Genomic DNA, 20235 nt, shown 5'->3' on the forward strand with positions numbered 1-20235 from the left:
TTTGGTACTTCTTAAGTATTTCATCTTATCTACTAAGTGTGCATAAATGTGGAATAATAAGCCACTTTCTTCCAGAGAGGCTGTGCATGCCCCGTCCCTGGAGGTGTTCAAGGCCAGGTTGGATGGGGCCCTGCGCAGCCTGCTCTGGTATTAAATGTGGTGGTTGGTGGCCCTGCATGTGGCAGGGGGTTTGGAGATTCATGAAGCTTGAGGTCCCTTCCAACCCTGGACATTCTGTGATTCTGTGATTCCTCCGGCTGCTATTACTGGTGAGGAGAGCAGCTCTGTTTCCTGGGCTGATGGATGTGGTCCTGGCCCCAGAGGCATGCACTATATACAGCACAAGGTTCAGCCTGGTTCGGCCTTGTGTCTGTGACAAGGGAGCAAAGAGACCCACAGTTCCATGCCCTGGGAAGTGCAGGGAGAGAAAGGGAAAAGGTAGAGAGACTGCATAGGAAAACATCAGCAATGAGCTACAGGAAAAAACTGAGTTTACTAAATATAGCAGCTGTATGTGAGATAATAGAATAGAATATGATTGGAATTGAAGCTAATCAAATAACATGAGAGTTTCTGAAACCAAGCAACTTGCTCTAACTGTGTAGGCTGCTGCCCCTGTCTCCTCACACTGGGTATTTGCAGAAGGAAGGAACACACGGTTTACTGGCTCCACGAGCCCCAGCACAGGGGGACACAGCGGGAAGCAGGGGCAGCCTGGTGTTAAGTGTGAGCAGCAGAGTCTCTTGGATCTTGCCACTACATGGCAAATAAATGACTCGCAACAAATTAGATCCCTGACAGATCTTTTCATTATGCAAGCTTTAATAGCAAATGGCACTGTTTCCTAAAAGAGTTTTATGGAAACATGATATTACATTTACCTGGAAAAATGAAAAGAACAAACCAGAGTGTTCATCCTTACGCGCAAAAATCACCATCAATAAAGCAGCTATGCCTTTGTCTGAAACATTTCTGTGAGAGTGGGTAATTAGTATTTCAAAACCTACTCTGATCAGCCACTGGCAGCTTACAAGGCGCGTGCTCAGCTGCTTGGCATCCCTGACAGCTGAGCACAGGTGACCGACCAATAAACTCCACTATACTTCTAATTAAAAAGTGATTCCACTTATCTTTGCCTTCCTTGCAACACTGCTTCCTTTCAGTGCACTGAGTCATATCTGTAGGAGTAGGATCTGAAACGACGTCATTTGCATCCCTACAAGTGCTGTGGATTACTTAGAATTTTAGGCCAGTTTGCTTTCTTCAGGAAAAAATCAACTGGACATGGATAAAACCAGTCCAAGGATGGAGCCAGAGAATTATTTCTATTACAAAATGTCCCCCCACCTACAAACTGTGTGCATATGAACAACTAAGCATTTTGATTTTTAATTTTATTCCTTTGTCTTTTTAAACCAATAATTAATATGTTTACTAACACCTTGTGTACCTCTGATGTCTATAAAGCCATTACTAATATTCAGTAATTCTATCCCATTTATCCTCAAGCTTATATGGTAAACATGCAACATGCATTGATGTTCATGGAGCTGCAGCTACTCTGAGCACATTCACAAGCAACCCAGCACAGGGACTGTGCCTGAGACAGAATATGAAATCCAACAGGAGACAGCAAATTATGTTCTCAGTTCAGTCACTGGGTTGGATCCGACTGCTTCCCTCAGTCCTGCCCTCAGAAAAATTTAGGATTTCAATGCAATTTTGTCTTAGCCCACTGTGTCTTTGCGCACCCTGCTGGCTCACATTGAATATCCCATCGGCCAACATTCAAAGGGACCAAGCAATAAGATGAAAATCTTTCCTTGTTATGTTAACATAGAGACTGAATCTCCATGGGGAAGAAGAAAAAAGGTGTGAGCCTGCCCAACATCTCCTGTGCCTACACAGAAGTCAGTAGATTTTGATTGCCATAGAAAATGGAAAATGGTGGCTGAGAAGGGGATAACAAATGCTTTCAAGCAGGTAGGTGATGGCACTGGAACCAGTGAAACGGGCTGTGGTCAGGAAATAAAAAAGAGCAGTGCCCGCATGGCTCTCAGCGTAGGATGAAGAAGATGTACAGGCAGGCTGATGGTTCTAATGTATCACGCATGCCTTTTGCATCTCTGTTGGCAGTACAGAGTTAACAACAGTTTTGGCAATTAAATACACATTTAGGAGTCAACCAAAAGGGACAGAGACAAGTTTGCTTAGTATTACGTCTGGAGTCACTAGTCTTGAAAGCAGTTGCACACAAATTGTACCACTGCACAGTGAGGTCACCCGTATTCAAGACTTTGCCTGTACTGGCAAATACAGACACGTACTGCCACTTACATACATTATACTGGTGCTTGCAGACCCCAAATCATTTTTGTTAAGACAATGCATCATATCTAAATCACCTCTAATGAAATTAAATCAGCTTGATAGCAATACTGCCACTTAGATCACAATTTTTTTTAAATTACAGAATTTTGTTATTTTTCTTCTAATATTTACAGCTGTCTTTTACAAGAAAACTGCTCCAAGAGGCTGCAGTGGCTTCTTTGAGCTATTACACCCAACTGGGCAGTGCAGGGATTTCTCTATGGGCTAGGCTCAGTAACAATTCCCTCTCAGGTCATAAGCATGGCTTGTATTTTGCTCATGTAGGAGGGGTTGACAGTAGGTCATCTTCTGCTCTGGTGGTGCTCTTACTGGTGTTAAACCCAGGGCACCTCTCCCAAAACTGTGTCTACCATATGTATGTCTCTAGAGATGGTTCCTAGGGTTATAGTGAACTGCTCTTCTGTGGGGGTAGCAGTGTAGATTTTGTATTGGACTTATGAGGTCAGTGTAACATGGACTTCTCTTGTTGCAACTGGCTTCAGCCGTTGCTCCCTTTCAGCCCCGTGAGAGCACACTGGAATATTATCAAAGCAGCAGCTGCTTTGTTTTAATGGAGAAGTAAGTTCTATCATGTTGCCTCCCCCAGTGTCACTGGTGTCCCAGCTGATTTTGCTTTGTCTCTTCACAGTGACTTGGGAAGAAAAATTTTGACCAACTTGCTGCAAAAAAAATTGGAAATGGTGCTCAAAGTGTCACGTACAGATATTCAGCAGCATTTCTCGATGCCCAGAACTGTTCTGATAGGAACAGGTAGAACCAATATCAAGGTCAAACCTATCCGTGTCTTTTCTTTTTAAATGTCTTTTTATTTTTTTTCTTCAGAATGCTCCCAATGTGGAGTTTTGTCATATGTTTATGCAGCTTCTTCCAAAAAGCAGAGTGCGTTCTTTCCTCTTCATGATGTTGTGAGACTGGTATGAGCCCAGAAAAGGTTGGAGGAAGGGTTCTGCAAGATAAGGTGTCTAGCATCTAAACTGCAAGGAAGAGCAGAGTGAGCTCCTGCTCTGACACTGGAGAGATGCTTCCAAAAAGAATGGATACACAGAATCTCACGTGGTCTGTGATAAAGTGCAATGGGGCAACTTCCAGTTCCAAAGCTGTAAGTGTCTGGTGCTGTTGGGGGCTTGATAGCTCTGTGAAACAGATGTCATTACTATAAACGAGTGCCTGTAATAGCTCTCCCATAGGACAGATGATATTTAGGGATTCAAGACTGAAATAAATGAGGGATTGAACAAGACAGCTAGAAAATATATTAGAATTGACTTATGTTCACTATATATGGAACTACCTGGTAACACTCCTCTCAATTTTTTTTTTCCTTTTTCTGTCTCAATCAAGTTCATACCATGTTGTCTCAGAAATTCAAAATGTGGCCAGTCTCGCTGTAAATTGTCCTAACCGATAATGAAGAACCTAAAACTTTTAAGATATGAAGTTATTCTCATTTAAAAGTTAGATGCATCCTGAGAAATTTACACTGATGAACTATACACTATAGAAGAGCTTGAAGAAAAGGTTGATATCTACAGGAAGATGTGGTGGCAATCCTAACAAAGCCTTTTACCCTCAGAGCTGCCAGTGCATACTGTGTCCCTATGTCTTACAAGAGGAAGTGTGTGAAGTTAGCCTGAACAGAGAGAAATACACTCCGAGAACTGAATTCTGTGGTTCTCTGAAGCTGTAATGACACCAGAGGGGAAATACAAAGCTGAATTGTCCTTCCTTGTGCTGATGTTCCTGAGCCATCCAGGCGCCACTTTGGATGCTGGCGTGAGATGCAGCAACTTGGGACTAGTTTAGTTGTGCCTGTAGATATGGCCTCTGCAGGCATTTCAGTTGAGTTAGGCACTGTGAAGCATTAAGTGCATTTCTTCTCTCCAAACACTGCTATCCAGGTGAGGGATTGTTCCCCTCTCAGCATTAGTGCAGCCTCACCTCAAGCACTGTGGGAGCCACAATATGAGAAAGACAAAAAGCTATCGGACAGGATCCAAAAATGGTGAAGGTAGAGAGGCTCCAGAAGAGCTCCTTCCCCACTGGTAGCCAGCTCTTCAATAGGTCTAGGAGGGGTGGAGCCAGGCAGCACAGGTGAATTGCCTTCACCTGTACTCCTCTGGCTGACTCACGGCTCACCTCAGGTAATCCATCAGAGGTTCAGGCCGTGACTCAGCAGTTCCATACACATTGTATGGACAAGTAATGTAATGAGAATATAACCCCCAGAGCCTAGCCCTGTCTGCATTCCCATTGATATGGGCACTCTTCATGCATATTTATGATGAGCCAGAACTCACCTTCTCTCCTGCACTGCTGAACTAATTGTAATCTTAATTGAGTGATGTATGTTGCAAAACACTAGGCAAAACCTGCTGCTGATTTTGTGCTTTCTTATTTCAGGTCTGAAAAGAGAAGAAAAAGCTATAATTGATTCCATCAGCCCTTCACGTGTTAAAACAAAAGATAACATCCAGGGAAACCTCCTTCTGCTAGAAATATGAGGAACTCAAAAGCTTTGAGTCTCTTTTTCCTTCTGAAGGGAGTACGTGCTCAACAGAGATGATCCACTTCAACCTATCTTCTGCACACTGTTAGGTTCTGGACCACTAGCATGGAAAACTGAAGTCCTGGGGGGAAAACAAAACAAAACAAAACAAAACAAAAAAAAAAAAAACAAAAAAAACCACAGCAAAAAGAGGAACAATACCATCTTGAAGACACTTGTAACAAAACTGGAGTTGTTGAAATACATCAAGGAAGGAAGAGTTTATTTCAACAGACCCCAGCTGGCTCCTACTCTTACTGTTCAGTAAAATGTCGGTTCTCAGGGCTTCAGTAGAAGTGCTGGAAACCACTTCTCGCTGCTGCTATTTGGAAATAAATTTTTACAAGTATCTCATAAAAATGTGCCATGCTTGCATTCAGCCTAAAAGAACTACTACATTCAGTAAACAGGTTATGTTGTTTTCCTTCTTTTGCCTGTGTGCATGAAGCACCGTCATGAACAAAGGAATGGAAGGCAAGGTTTGGAAATTAGATGCACAGCAGTTGTCTGTCTCTCAATACAAAAACCTTCTCTTCCAGAATAGGACCCAAATGCTGGACTTTTTGGGTTAAATTCTGATTTTACACAGATGTGAGTATTATCATCAACCCAGCTGTGCTAGGTGCTGAGTTTAATGGTTGCAACTGGCACACTCTGCTGGGATTAAAGGTGTCACATTGCACAGCTCTGCTGGGTTTAATGGTGGCACATTGCATATCTCTCCTGGGCTTATGGTGACCCAGGCCTTCTGGGTTTAGTGGTGGAACAGCTATGCTGGGTTTAGTTGTGGCACATTACACATCTCTGGTTTGTTCAATGGTGGCACAGCAGTCTAGGGTTTAATGGTGGAACAGCTCTGATGATTTTAAGGATGGCACAGCTCTGATGTGCTTTATGGTGACACAGTTCTGCTGGGCTTAATGGTGGCACACTGGCAAAGCGCTGCAGGGTTTTATGGTGATAAATTGGCACGCCTTTGATAGCTTTAATGTTGACACATTGAACAGCTCATCTGGGTTTAATGGTGACACATTGGCACAGATCTGCTGAGTTTAATGGCATATTTGCATAGCTCTGCTGGGTTTCATGGTGGCACAGCTCTGCTGAGTTTCATGGTGGTGCATTGCACAGCTCTGCTTGGTTTAACGGTGACACAGCTCTGCTGGGTTTAACTGTGTAACATTGGCACAGCTCTGTGGGGTTTAATGTGGCACATTGCACATCTCTCCTGGTTTTAATGGTGACACATTGGCACTGCTCGGCTGGATTTAATGGTGTCACAGCTCTGCTCAGTTTCATGGTGGAACATTGGGACAGTTCTGAAGGGTTTCATGGTGAAACACTGGCACCACTCTTCTGGGTTAAATTCTGGCACAGCTCTCCTGGGTTGAATGGTGGCACATTGGCACAGCTCTGCGTTTAATGCTGACACATTGCACAGATTTCCTGTGTTTAATGCTTGCACATCTCTGCTGTGTTTAATGGTGTCACATTGTCCATGTCTGCTGGCTTTAATGGTGGCACACTGGCACAGCCCTGCTGGGATTTATGGTATCACAGGTCTGATGGGTTTAATTGTGACACACTGGCACAGTTCTGCTGGTTTTAATGGCGGCACATTGTCAGAGCTCTGCAGGTTAATATTGTGGCACATTGCACTGCTCTGCTGGGTTTAATGGTGACACATTTGAACAGCTCCTCTGGGTTTAATGATGCAACATTGCACAGCTCTGCTGGGTTTTATGGTCTCACAGCTCTGCTGGATTTAATGGTGGCATAGCTTTGCTGGCTTTCCTGGCAGAGATCTGCTGGGTATTATTACAACAAATTGCACAGCTCTGTAGGATTTCATGGTCACTCACTTGCACAGATCTGCTGGGTTTACTGCTGGCACAGTTCACAGCTTTGCTGGGTTTAATGCTGTCACATTCCACAACTCTTATGCATTTAAAGGTGGCACATTGGCAAGGCTCAGGTGGGATTAACGGTGACACATTGCAAGGCACTGCAAGGCACTGTTGGATCTCTGGCAGCCTGCTGGCTGCTGCTCCCAAACACGGGGAACTGCGCCATGCTGCTTCTGAGGAGAGAAACGGAGAAACATTGGTGGGAACGGGCAGCCAAGGTTTGCAGAGAGGTTCCAGATCTTGCCAGAGATAGATGATTAGAGTGCTGAGAGATTAATTATCACTAAGGGAAAATACAGCCTAAGCCATGTGCACATCATTAGCCCGGGCTGTCAGCAGTGAGTGCAGAATCCAAGAGGTTATCGAGGTCACAAGGGACCAATATCACAGAATCACAGAATGGCCCGGGTTGGAAGGGACCTCAAGGATCACGAAGCTCCAAACCCCCTGCCACATGCAGGACCACCAACCTCCACATTCAGTACCAGCCCAGGCTGCCCAGGGCCCCATCCAACCTGGCCTTGAACACCTCCAGGGATGGATGGGGCATCACAGCCTCTCTGGGCAGCTGTTCCAGCACCTCACCACTCCCTCTGTAAAGAACTTCCCTCTGACGTCCAACCTAAATCTTCCCTCCCTCAACTTCAAACCATTTCCCCTTGTCCTGCTGTTATCTCCCCTTTAAAAGAGTTGATTCCCCTCCCCTCTGTAGGCTCCCTTTAGGTACTGAAAGGCTGCAATGAGGTCACCCCGCAGCTTTCTTTTCTCCAGGCTGAACAAGCCCAGCTCCCTCAGCCTATCTTCATAGGGAGGGTGCTTCAGTCCCCTGATCGTCTTTGTGGCCCTCCTTTGGACACTCTCCAACAGCTCTTTGTCTTTTCTGTACTGGGGGCTCCAAACTTGGACGCAGTATTCCAGATGGGGCCTCAGCAGGGCTCCCCTTGCTTTGCCCCTTCCCTTAAAAATGAGAAAAAGGAAGAACAACCAAGCAAAAGAAACCCAGCCATACCTTTCCTTTTGGACAGGAACCCTGCAGATAGTGTCAAGAAGTGAAAAATCATGAGGAAGAAGCATTTTCCCAGCTTTCTTCTGCCATGCAGTGTACTCTCTTAAGGAGGGCAATGTCTGGACATCAGCTGGCTGGAAGAGCTGCCCAACACTAGATCCAGTTTATGTGTTTGACTGCCATGGCTTCTATCAGCAAGTGCCCTTCTCCATCTCCTCAACAGCTCTGCACCCAGCCATCCATGGGGCAGGGGGCACGAGTTGTGCTCTAGAAGTTTGTGCTCTCCTTGCTTTTCAATATCTGACATGAAGGCGGGGGCCTGACAGTGGAGTTCTAGGGGAGTAATGACATTCATCATCCTCACCAAGTTATGGGATGGAATCTCAACAAGAATCCATTTTCTCTGGTAACAGCCGTGCCGAGGGACACCGCTGGAGCTGGGAACTCCTCCCAGCACAGCTTTTCTGCTGAGACACCTCCCGGCAACCAGCCAGCAGCAAACCCAGCTCAGTGTGAGCAGGGCAGTGGCTTTAGGCCCTACAGCTCACGCCGGCCCATGACAACATGCATTTTAAAATGCTTCACGTAAGGAAATGGAAGTAAGAGAACACTGAGTAGCGGTGTACCCTGGATGGGGGGGGGGGGGGGCACCGCGCACCTCCCCCCACCGAGCAGAGGTCCTGAGCACCACAGAGGCTCCACGGGGCCAACACAGCGCTGCCCCCGTTCCGGTACTCCCCCTCAAACACCCACTTGTAGAAGCCAAGGCGGCGCTCGGAGCCCTGGGGCCGCCCCCTGGTGTCGGAGCAGCGAGAGACCCTGCACCACTTCCCCACGGCCGTCACCTCCTCGCGGCGCATGGTGATGACGTCACAGCGCGACGCCACGCGACGCGGCGCTCACTCACCTCAGGCCTGCAGCTCCGCCTGCCCCCCGCCCCTCCTCCCCAGCCCCAACGCGCCGCTCCAGTAATATCCCTCAACGCAGGCAGAAAGTCATCAGCCTTTTAGTTTAATTATTCCCTTCTAAAAATCACCGCTGTCTTTTACAAATTGCCGTGAATGTCCACTCGGCACACGCAGGTGCGTTCTGCGTTTCCTCAGTTGCTCCGCACCTCCAAATCTGACACGGCCGAGGGCTTCGCGGGGCTCCTCCTGCTGACACAAAGAGGAGAGGCCTCGTTACGCGCGTGGGAAGCGCCGCGGCACATCCGCACGGCTCCCTTTGCCCGCTGCAGAACCCTGACTTACTCTGCTCTGCTCCCTGGGCTGCCGTGGGACGCCAGAACGGCGCTGCTGATAGGGGAAGGCAGCTGCACTCCCTCCCGCCAGCAGTCGTCCCTCCACATCCACAGGAGGATGGTTTCCCTCCCACAGCATCTTCCCGCTACTGCTCTCTGCTCTAGCAGGAAGAATAATTCTTCCAAAGGTGGGACGGTCACCTCGTCTGTCTTTCCCGCAGGAGTCGGCCGCTTTGGAGAGCAGAGGAAGGCCCGGCTGAACAGGCAAACTCTTTCCTCCCAGGACTTGCAGGCAGCCCGGCCTTCCTCTCTGGCAGCCTGCCGCACGCACTGGCCATACCCCACGTCCTAAATGAATAACCCCAGGAGAGTTTCACCTTCGTCCTCATCCACTCCCTCAGAGACCAAAGATGACAGCGGTCACACTTAGGCTGGCCATGCGAAAAAGAACACACCAAGGCCAAAGTTGGGAGCCCTTCGCCCCCTCCCTCGGCTCTGGCAGGATTGGAGCACAAAGGAGGGTGAACCTGAGGCGGGGCACATGGAGCAATTGCTCCCAGCTGCTTGGCCACAAAGAGCAGCAGAGGCCTCTGGAGATGTGTAAGCACCCTGAGGGTCTCCGTGCCCTTGGGCAGGATGCTGCGCTCTGCAGCAGCCCACTGCAGCTCTCTAGGAGCTCCCACCACTATGGGGTCTTATGGGGCTCTATGGCAAAGCTTTTCCTCAGGTCCTCCAGAAGCAGCAGCAGACAGAGTCTTACCAAGACAGCAAACTCTTTGGAGGCACTGCTGACTTCTGACTCTGACTTCACTGCTGACACCTGGGGAAAGGAGCTGGTCAGCCCTAGGAGGGCAGGCGGAGGCTTTTTAAATTCTCAGAGAGGGAAGATTTAGATGGGATGTCAGGAAGAAATTCTTGATCCCCAGTAGGCGGTGAGGCCCTGCAATGTGCCACCCAGAGAAGCCATGGATGCCCCATTCCTGGTTGGATGGGGCCCTGGGCACCTGATGGAAAGGGTGGCAGCCCTGTTAACGGCAGGGAGCTGGACTGGGATGGTCTGTACGGTCCCTTCAGAGCTCAGCCATTCTAAAGCTCTATGAGATAACTTTGACAGAAAGCAGATCTTGGCAGGCTATGGGGAGTGCCAGACGCAAAGCTGTGTGTAGTAAAGCTGTCTGTCTACATATCCATGGTTTCCAGAGCCCAGTTAGGCATCCAGACACTGTTTTCCATGATTTTCTCAATGGTGCACTGTGTCAACTGCAGAATTTCCTGGCAACAAATAGGGAATGGAGAGACAGCAGTGAGCACAAACACTGGAGGAGATCAGTGTGACGAGGGAGTCCTATCCAAGAGCTAAGGGAGGGCTCCATGTCCTTCCAGAAATCCACCAAGATCTTCCAGAAAGTGTGCCGCGATGAGCCACAGGACTCCAGAGACACAGCAAAGATGGACCTTGGGCTCTGCCTGACCCTCTTGCTGCCAGCCTCGTGCCATCTCCAGAACAGCCTGGACAGGCAGTCAGATCACGCCCTGAGCCAGCCAGGCCCTGCAGCGCTCCAGTTGCAGCTGGCCTGGAGAACGGCCCTTCCAGCTAAGAATCCTGATCCACAAGTCTCTTGGAAGGGACGATGTCCGGCCTCCAAGCCAAGCCCAGCAGGTTCCTGTCGGGCCCAGCCCAGGGGGAATTCACAGCGCTGCACAGAGCACCCTGATCCCAGCTGCGCTATGCAGCCAGCACCAGCAGCAGCTCTCAGTGAGGCGAGCAGAGCAGCTCCAAGATCCAAGAGAGGCTGAGCCTGAGAGCCAGGTGTGGGGTGGGCAGCCGGGGCACAGAGCTTTCCTCTCAGCTGGAAAGGGCTGAGGGGAAACAGGAGAGCAGCACCGTTACCTCTCTCTTCAATCCATGGATCTCATTCTCTTGGAGGGCATCAAACACTGATTCAAGAATGAGGTCCTTCCTGGCTGACAACTGAGTAGTTTTCACATTCAGCTCCTGCCTCTCCCCTCCATCCAAACCGGTGAGCTCCTGAAGGCAAAGGCAAAGCGAGTCTTCAGCACTGCCCACCCTGCAGCTCAGAGCTCCAGTGCCATGAGGTGAAGGATCCTGGGGCGTTGTGCCCTTCCTTATCCCCCAACCCCTTTTGTTCCTTTACTTTGCCAAGGGCTGCCTTCCACCATACAGATGGGAGGAACAAGGCGTGCAAAGAGCATGCAGGCAGCTGAGGCCACACTACAGAGCCAGGGGTGCAGGGCAAGGAAGTGTTCTTACCCCAGAGACGGAAGCTCATGCACAACAGGTCCTGCTGATGCCATCTGGAAGAGAAAGGCATTCAATGGGAGGAAGCACAAGGAACATGGCCAGAGCTTCCAAAGGAGCTTCCCAGGGAACCACTGGCAGAATTTCCTGCTACTTCCCAACAGTTTGCAGAACACTGCTGCCCAAAGTCAGGCTCTTAAGCCCTCCCCGTGCTGCAGAGCATCTGCTGCTTCTCCGTTTGCTTTCCCATCCTCTCCAGATTCCCCAGTGCCATGGATGCGCTAGAGGCCCCTTCTTCCCACGCACTGCTGCCTTCAGCCTGAGCTCTGAGGTGAGCACTGGGAAGATTCTTCCACACCGAAGCCCATCCTGCTGCCAAGGCAACCCCCAGCCCGGTTCAAGGGAGTCCCCAGGCTGGTCCCATGGCACCCTGGAAGGATCTGGAAGATCCCACTGTAGGCCCAGGAGCTCTGAGGAGTCCCCGGGCTGATCTGGAGATGTCCCAGTAGAGTCTGGTAGGGTCCAGGGAGTCCTCATGTGGATCTCTGTGGTCCTAGACTCATCCAGAAGGGTTTGGGGATGTTCCCAGAGGTGTCTTGCGGTGTCCAGGGGGTGCTCATGTGAGTCTGGGGGTCTGGCCACCCGTCTCACCATCTGCTGTAACATGATCACAGCGCCTTCACCAGTGGTTTGGACTCTCACCCACAAGACACACTTTGTCAACTGTGTCACTGAGGAATCATAAGAATTGGAGTCGTTGGGGTTGGTTAATATGGACCATTGTTTGTACTCCAAAGAACACATCGTTTGTTCGGTGTATTGCTTTTAGTTTAGCTGCTTTTAGGATTGTTTTTGAACTGTGCTTCTTTATCTATTAATAAAGAAGGGGAAGATGTGGGATAAAGAAAGTTGTTATCTTGCTATGAGTAAAAAAGCTCAGCAGTAATTTGAGCCAGACATAAACACACATGAGGCGCCTTGTTCCTGCAGGTAACCAGTTGTTGATGTGCGGGTATAAAAGGTTGTAAGCACTACAATAAAGGTCTTTCGTCCTTCCTTCTGCACCAGCAAGAAAGCCTGCGCCTCTCTTGCCACACCAGTAAGGGAGCTCGGAGTTCTCTTGCCACAAAGAGGAGAGGAAAGAAGGAGAGGAGAGAAAAGACAGCAGAACAAAGAAAAAAGGGAGGAGCTTGTAAGGGAGAAGAACAGAAAGGTGATGAATGAGAGGGGAAAAGAAAGAGAGCAGAATAGAAGATACAGGTAAGAAGAGCAGATCTAAAAAGGACAAGAGAAAAAAAAAAGAGGGTAGGGAGAACAGAGGGAACAGCAAAAGAGGGAAGGGCAGATGGAGGAAGAAAGGAAGGAATGGTGCAGAGAAAAGAGGGAGAAGAGTGCAGAAAAAAAGAAACTAGAGAAGAGGAAGAGAGAAGGCCAGAGCAAACTGAGTTACTAAGAAAAAAAAAGGAATATGAATAATTTCTAAGTTCTATTAAAGTAAAATTCTTCTTAAGACAGATTTCTTCTTGCAGCATTCATATCCTAGACCATTTAGGAATATTCAGGAACATTTTCAGTATGTTTTTGTAAAGTCTGCTTCATCTCAAAGGCTCTAAAATACCCAACAGATGTCAAGTCCTTAAAGGCACTCAGAAAATCCCACTTCTTGTGTTAACATCGACAAGTTTACCTTCATGAAGGAGTAGAGAGACTTCCCATACATGGTCAGGAATCCTCTTCTGATATCCAGCAGATTCATTTCAGAGCAGGACACCATCGCTCTGATCAGAGTGCTGTCGCCTGTTCCCAGGCCCTGGAAAGCAAAGCAGCCACATGCAGCCGACACAGAACTGCTGGAGAATCACCCGCAGACACAAAGGTCTCAGTGCCCAGTCCTGTGCAGGAGCTGCTCTTAATTACAGCATTTTTGCATTAATGGAGCAATCCATTAGCAGCAGCTTGCTCCTGAGTATGGCTACTACCCTGATGTGCAGAAAAGCCTGAGCTTTCCTGGAAAAGCCAGTTTCCTGACTGGCTGCAGCTTCCATCTCACGATTGCCATAATGCTGCTGGCTGACTCGAGCACGAAAATGCAAGAAAGAAGCAAGCAATCTTACTCCAAAATCTGTTTACCTCCATGGATTTAAACAGTCTTTCAGCAAAGCACGCAGGCTCGTTTCACATGCACTTGACTGTAAGGAGAGACAAGAACAAGAGAATTAAGGTCAGTAGAAGCAGGAGGTTTTTTATAAAGCTGCAGCACTTCCTTGGTGCAGGCGTTTCTTCTGTCAAGATGCAACTTCAGGTTAACAAACAGCAGCTGCAGTGCAGGCATGCAGTCAGTGATGTGCTGTGAGCTGATGTCTCTGTGCCTGCACACAGCAAGATTTGCACGAAGGCCTTCATGTCTTCTGACAGCAAACCTCTGCTGCCAAAGCTCCCTTTGGCCAAGCACACTGTGCCATAAAGCACAAAGCTTTCTCACCTGGCTGGGTCTGTAAAGCACAGAATCATAGAATGGTTTGGGTTGGAGGGGACCCCTAAGATCATCGAGTTCCAACCCCCCCTGCAGTCTCAGGGACACCCCCCTCTGCACCAGGGTGCTCCAAGTCCCACCCAGCCTGGATTTGTGCCCACAAAGACAAACCATGACTGCCTCCTGAAAGCACGTAACAGCCGCTCGAGGGCAGACACAGCACCTCTCATCATTTCATTCCTTTGTAGAGAACATTTAAAAGCAGAGCACTCGCGCACAGCCAGCAAAGCACCTTCCAGGTCTCCTGACATCTCAGATTTAATGCTGTCTGTTACGTCCTTGTCAGCAATGCCTCATTACCATCAAAAACTAGGGGGAAGAATCCATAGCAGAAAGAGAGATTCAAAGGATCACTTTGCAACAATACTATACTGCATGAGCATTCTATCATTCCTGCAGCACTGTCAGCTAAACCAGGATTGTCCCACAGAAAGAATTCATTTTCATTGCTAACAGACTTGCTAATTGGCCTACCACAGCTACTACCATTTTCAAGACCTGCTACTTTGTGCTGCCAATCAAGTTTCTTAGCTCCTCTCCCCCCTACCCCAATGGCAATCACACCTCATGTTCTCTGCTTTCCATGCTGGAGCAGCAGCCACTTGTACTTATGTTTCTAAAGCCCCTTTCAGCCTCAGGAGGGAACAAAACAGCCCGAATGGAATGAATGGAATGAGGCTCTCTCCAGGACACCTGCTGCCTCAGAAGAGTTCACATTTACTGAACAACCTACGGAGCTCCTACAAAAGCAACACACACAGACAAGGAAGGGAAAAAAAACCCAGGACACTGTGCAGGGGTGCTGCCTCTCAGCAGGTGATCTCTGCTCTGTGTACAGAGGACGGACATAAACTGCACCTCATCTGTTCCCCATTTCTTCTCCCCTGCTCCTACAGGCACTGACACACACTGAGGATGACAAAGTGAGGCTCATGGAGAAGACTGGGCATACAGGAGATCTTTAATTCCTCAGAGCTAGAGCACTGCTGGCCCGTACTTGTACTTGACCACAGGTATTTTCCAACAAGCACCAACCAGGCACGGCAACCCACAACCAAAATGTCACTGCCCCTGCCAAGCAGCCAGCCTGTCTGGAGACTCTCATTAGAGTCCTGCAAACAAGACTAGAGCCATTATTCCCATTTCACAGGTTGGCTTCTCTTTACCACACATCACATGCACAAGAATAGATTGGGAAGCACATTACTACACACCTGAACATCTGCTGAGCACATCCACAAACATTCCTTCATCTCTGTTTCCCTGCAAAGACACAAGGATAGAAGACTCTGTTCACCAGAGCATCTACTGGAAGCAACTCCTGGGAATTCCTCATTCAGGATCAGCTGCTGGAGATGGATAATGGAGTCCTTCAAAGGGAACAGTAGCTCACAAACACAGTGAAACACAGCTCAGGTGTGCTTTGGGCTTCCTTCTAAATATGAGCAGCAACCCACTTTACTGGGATGTTTAAAGAAGAGCCCACAGCACTCATGCACACCCAGAGTCAGAGTCCCCTCCCTGCAGAAGCTGGGCTTGAGGAGCAGCCATGTGACACACGGGGTGAGAAAAAGCCAGCCTGGAGCTCCTCACCACTGTGTGCAGAACTGTGCCCACAGCTCTGAAGATTCACCTCCTTTCCCCTCAGCTTGGCTCACCATTGTGAGGGACACGAGGACCCTTCAAAACATGGAAGATGTGTCAGATACGATGCCATCCTCAAGGGAGAGCCACATTCTAGCAAGAACACACACACAGCATCCATTAGGAGCTGGGCCACCACCTGGGTGCTGCCCACAACATTTTCCAGCCATAACCTGCTACGTACAGAGCTGGGCCCAGGGCTCTCAGCATCACTGCAGCGCTCCAGCCATCATCATCAGTGCTGCAGTCTCCAATTAAGAAGCACAGACAGCAAGAAACTGGCAAGAGAGCCACACGTCCTGCTGACAGACAGAATGCTCCTCCCTGTTTTATTTACACCAGTTCAGCTGCTGGTGAAATTCCAGTCTAGCTTCTCTCTGCACAAACAGCAACACCCAGGTTGGCCAGTCCGTCACACCTGAAAGCTCCCCAGACTCCTTCCTCTTCACATCTGCCTGCGCGCACACACACACACACACACACACACAGACTGTCAGGCAGCAGGACAAGGCCTGGCCTGTCACACTACTTACGAAGCTCGTAGTTCTCCTTAATGCAACCAACTTCTTCATTGGTGCAAGAAGCCACAATTTCAACCAGGCAGCACCTATTCCTCTCCCTAGGGAATCACCAATTCAAGATTTAAGATAGCAGCAACTGCTCATGACACGCAGACAGGTTTCTTTAAGAATTCATAGTAAGACATACATAACAAAGCAGCAAGCCCTTGGCCAGAACGTAAGCCATACAAAAGGAAGATTTCCAAACCTTCACAGCCCTCCTCAGTTCATGCACATCATACATGGTGGTGGGAGTCATAATCCCAATGAGCACCCTTGTAAAATTCCCCTCAGATCTGACTTCGAGTCACCCATCAAATCCTAGAAGGCCAGGAGAGGAGAAAGGAGTTGGCAGAAGGCACAGCTTTTGAGGACAGAAGGAACTGAGCTGCTCACCACTTCTCTTCAGGCTCCAACCCTCCTTGCATCAACAACTGCTCTCAACTGAACGGGAACAAAACAACTTTGGTCAGGTAAAGTCTCTGCTTTCTCTTATGGAGACTGGGTTGTTTTTCACTTTTCACCCAAGTGACACAACCACATTCACGCATCTCTGCAGACCACCTGCCCTGCCAGGAGTGCTCTTGTAGCGCTCTTGTAGCACTCTTGTAGGTGATCAGAACTCACTGATGTTGGGAAGCATTTAGTTTGATCAAGATGTCGATGATGGCATCTTCATCCGTGCAAGAAACAAATGGAAGCCAGGTGGGCTGCTTGCACAACAAAGTGCCCTCTGCTCCTGTGCCACCTCCAGTCCCCTACACAGCCGGCTCTTAACAGCCCCAGGACACATCCATCTATGTACACAAAGCTGCCAGGACCCACACCACCAGAGCAGCTGCGTTTCGGGACATGAAGGGCAGTTCTGTTTCCACTTCCCAACTATTTTTAGGGCAGCTGTGCAGCAGAGCAATGCAAGCAGCTATGCTTCCCTCTAACAAACCACCATTTGTGGTGCAGCCATTGCCAGTGCTGGGGAAAAAAAAAAAGTTGACCTGTGGAGGAAGATCAGCTTACCAAAGCCCTTCATGGCCTTCCTGAGTGCCTGCACTTCTTGCTTAGTGCTGAAACTTGAGACCCCCTTGATTGTTGTCTAAGGCCACAAGAAAAGGATTTAGCAAAGGCAGACTTGCACCAATGCACACATAGAGTTGAATTGAAAAGAAAAAACCACCAAACATAAAAGATGTGAAAACAGAGATAGTAAACCTCCACCCACACATGTGATGTGGTATCAGGCTTCCGTCTCATGCAGCAGTCTACTCTAGTGGGACTTCCCAAGCACATTAGAAAGAAGCCACAGGGCACAACTACAAGGAGAACATTTCTCCACATTGCTGCCCATTAAGTATCTAGTTTCCAGTGAAACAGCTGGACCACCTGGTATCTGTGTTCAGGCCCACCAGGCTTTCTTCCTAGCAGTTCTCCATGTCAGTCATAAAGCAGCGTGCTCCCATCACAGCCCCACTCCTGACTTCTCTTGTAGCAGATTTATTCTGCACCATTACTTTTGCTCTGTGAGGCTGCACCTAGAGAACAGTGTCCAGGTCTGGGCTCCCAGGCTAGACATACTGCAAGGAGTCCAATGGAGGGCTACCAAGATGGTGAAGGGACTGAAACACCTCTTCTGTGACAAGAGGCTGAGACAGAGGAGGCTGCTCAGCCTGAAGAAAGGGAGCTCAGAGGAATCCCACACACAGCCATCAATCCCTGCAGGGAGGGGCAGAGAGGATAGAGCCAGGCTGCATCCAGTGGAGCCCAGTGCCAGGACCAGAGGCTGCCACCAAACATCAGGAGCACTCCTGCACTGTAAGCACTGCAGCACTGGCACAGGGACCCAGAGAGGCTGCAGCCTCTCCTCTTGGAGATCTCCAAACCCATCTGGACACGGTCCCGGGCACAACTTCAGGTGGCCCTGCTGGAGAATCACACAGGTTGGAAAAGTGACCTTAAAGATCACCAAGTCCAACCACGACCTGACCATACTACTCCAATTAACAACCTTCCTCTAAATCACGGCCCTGAGCACCATATCCAAAAGGTTTTTAAACACATTCAGGGATGGTGACTCAACCCCCTCCCTGGGCATTGCAGTGCCTAACAACCCTTACTGTACAGAAGTTTCCAACCTCAACTTACCCCACGTCTGTGTGTCCTGTGGAACCCCACAGGTGTGACAATGGGCTCTAGCTTCTGGGTGCTTCTCAAAGGAAACCAGCGCACGGCGTCAGGAGCGGAGGAGGAAGCAGCCGATCCTGCCACTGACGCTGCCATCGCGCGTCCCTCCCTATGACTCCCACACCTTCCTCTTCCCAGGAAGAGGCCCGCAAGGAGGGGAGGGGAGGGGAGGGGAGGAGACGGGAGGGGAGGGGACGGGAGGGGAGGGGACGGGAGGGGAGGGAAGGGGGGCGGGGCGGAGCGGGGCGGGGCGGGCGAGGGCGCGGGCTCAGCCTCTCTGCGGTCCCCCGCGTCCCCACCCTCCTCTTCCCGCAGCTCCAGCCAGGGTCCGGGGCCCCGGAAGCGGAGCGGGTGCACAGCGTCCGGGGCCATGCGGGACGCGCGCGGTGATGACGCAATGACGGTGCGACCGCGGACGGAAAGGATCCCGCGCGGAGCGCCCGCCCCATTCGGCGGACCGACCAACGGGAGAGCGAAGGAGGCGGGGCCGAGCGCGGGCTCTGCGCAAATGGCGGACGCGGATGCGGGACCGCCGTGATGGCGCTGGCGCGAGGGCAGAGCCGCGGCGCTCCGCCGCCCTGCGTCCCGCCGCCGCCCGCCCCGTGCCTCGGGGACGCCGGGCGGTCAAGGGAAGGCGGTGCGGGAGCACCGCCGCCGGCCTTGTCCGTCCCCCGCCGGAACCGAGCCGTCCTTGTTGCGGCGGGGCGCCGCCGGGCTGCGAGAAGCGGCGGCTGACCGCGAGCGGCGGGACGCGGCCGGTGTCCGGGAGCGGCTCCTGACTGAGCCGGGCAGCGCCGGAAGAGAGGGAGCGATCGCACGGATCGAGACGCGTTCGAGCCCGGCACAGAGTCAGCAAGAGCCTTCGGCTCTCGCCCGGCTCCAATCATCGGCAGCGCTGTGCTGAGCTGCTGCCCCGCAGCCGCAGTCCTCAAGGGCCGGTTTCCATCTCTCTGTCCCCGTGCGGAGCTCCCGGAGCCGCGTGAGCTTCGTGTTGGCCCCGAGGAGGGAAGCCGTGAGGGGGGATGATTGTTCGGGTGGAGCTGGTTGGGAATACGGTCAGTTCTCTTTTTATTGCTTCTATGTTAAATGATTCAGTGTTTAGCGTTCGTTTTTCAGTACTTTTGTGTGCAGTCAATTCTGCAGCTCCAAAGACCCCCCCCCCATCCCCGTGTCCACCTCCGGGTAAGGACGGGGTGGCACAAACCGCCGTGTCATAGGACTGCAACCACCAGCCCCGTTCCTTCCCCCAACAGGGGACCAACAGCAGGATCCCCAACAGCGGAAACGTCAGCTCCCCTGTGCCCCGTGTATGGCAGTGAGAAGGATGGAGTAGAACATGCACAAGGCTTATGATTGCCATGACACAGGGTTGACATATTCATAAATCCCTTTCCCTTTTTCCTCTCCCTTCTCCTCTCCCTTTTCCTTTTCCTTTCCTTCCGCAAGAGAAGACGGCTGTACTCTGAGGGCAGGCGGGGGCAGGACAAGGGTCAGGAGCAAGGGCAGAAGGGTTTCTTTGTTGCTCAGTGGAAGGAAGGGCTGTGCTTAGTGCAGGCGGATTTGCCCTGGTGTTTCTTACAAGGACTGAGGGTGGGATGAGACGTGCCCTGCAGTGGGCGTGCTTGCCAGTAGGCAAAGGAGAAATGCAAATGATGCCAGTCAGTCTCTGCACTGTATTGGGGACCCCGCCTGGGAGCAGAGCGACGTGAGAGCCCCACTGCCTTCTGCCTGTGAGCTGAACGGAAGGATTCCTGGGCTGAGATGAACCTACATCTCTGCAGCTCCTGACCTCTTGGATTTGGTGATCTGGTGCAGGGAAGCTTTTGGCCATCATTTATCATCGCCGTAGCTAACCTGCGTGAGAAAAGTTGACGTTAGATCTTGCATCCAAGCTTTGAGCACAGCTTTGACTTGCCAGTGCTTTCCGTTGTCTCCACTTGTCTGGTGCCTCCCTGAAAAGTATGCCTGGTC

The 20235-nt window shown here is 50.3% G+C and overlaps 1 protein-coding gene and 1 long non-coding RNA gene across 3 annotated transcripts; one reads left to right on the forward strand and one right to left on the reverse strand.

Annotated features, from left to right (window-relative positions):
- Window positions 1-215: 215 nt before the first annotated feature.
- On the forward strand, window positions 216-5343 carry LOC122190850. 2 transcript variants are annotated; one of them, XR_006182228.1, is made up of 3 exons: window positions 216-1983; window positions 3020-3490; window positions 4792-5343. It is a non-coding gene; the product is annotated as an uncharacterized LOC122190850 (long non-coding RNA). The 2 variants fall into 2 exon arrangements; XR_006182227.1 differs by having other exon boundaries at window positions 216-3490.
- Window positions 5344-8839: 3496 nt separating this feature from the next.
- LOC122190848 (annexin B11-like) lies at window positions 8840-18450 on the reverse strand. The gene is made up of 4 exons (XM_042890960.1): window positions 18226-18450; window positions 13037-13159; window positions 11362-11405; window positions 8840-9003 (listed from the first exon to the last, which is right to left on the reverse strand). The coding sequence occupies exons 1-4, from the start codon at window positions 18358-18360 to the stop codon at window positions 8949-8951; spliced, it is 357 nt and encodes a 118-aa protein (XP_042746894.1). The 5' UTR covers window positions 18361-18450; the 3' UTR covers window positions 8840-8948.
- Window positions 18451-20235: the final 1785 nt, after the last annotated feature.

The sequence above is a fragment of the Lagopus leucura genome, unplaced genomic scaffold (assembly GCF_019238085.1).
Source record: "Lagopus leucura isolate 7727_CA_CO unplaced genomic scaffold, USGS_WTPT01 35130-0_obj-0_obj, whole genome shotgun sequence".
NCBI lineage: Eukaryota > Metazoa > Chordata > Aves > Galliformes > Phasianidae > Lagopus > Lagopus leucura.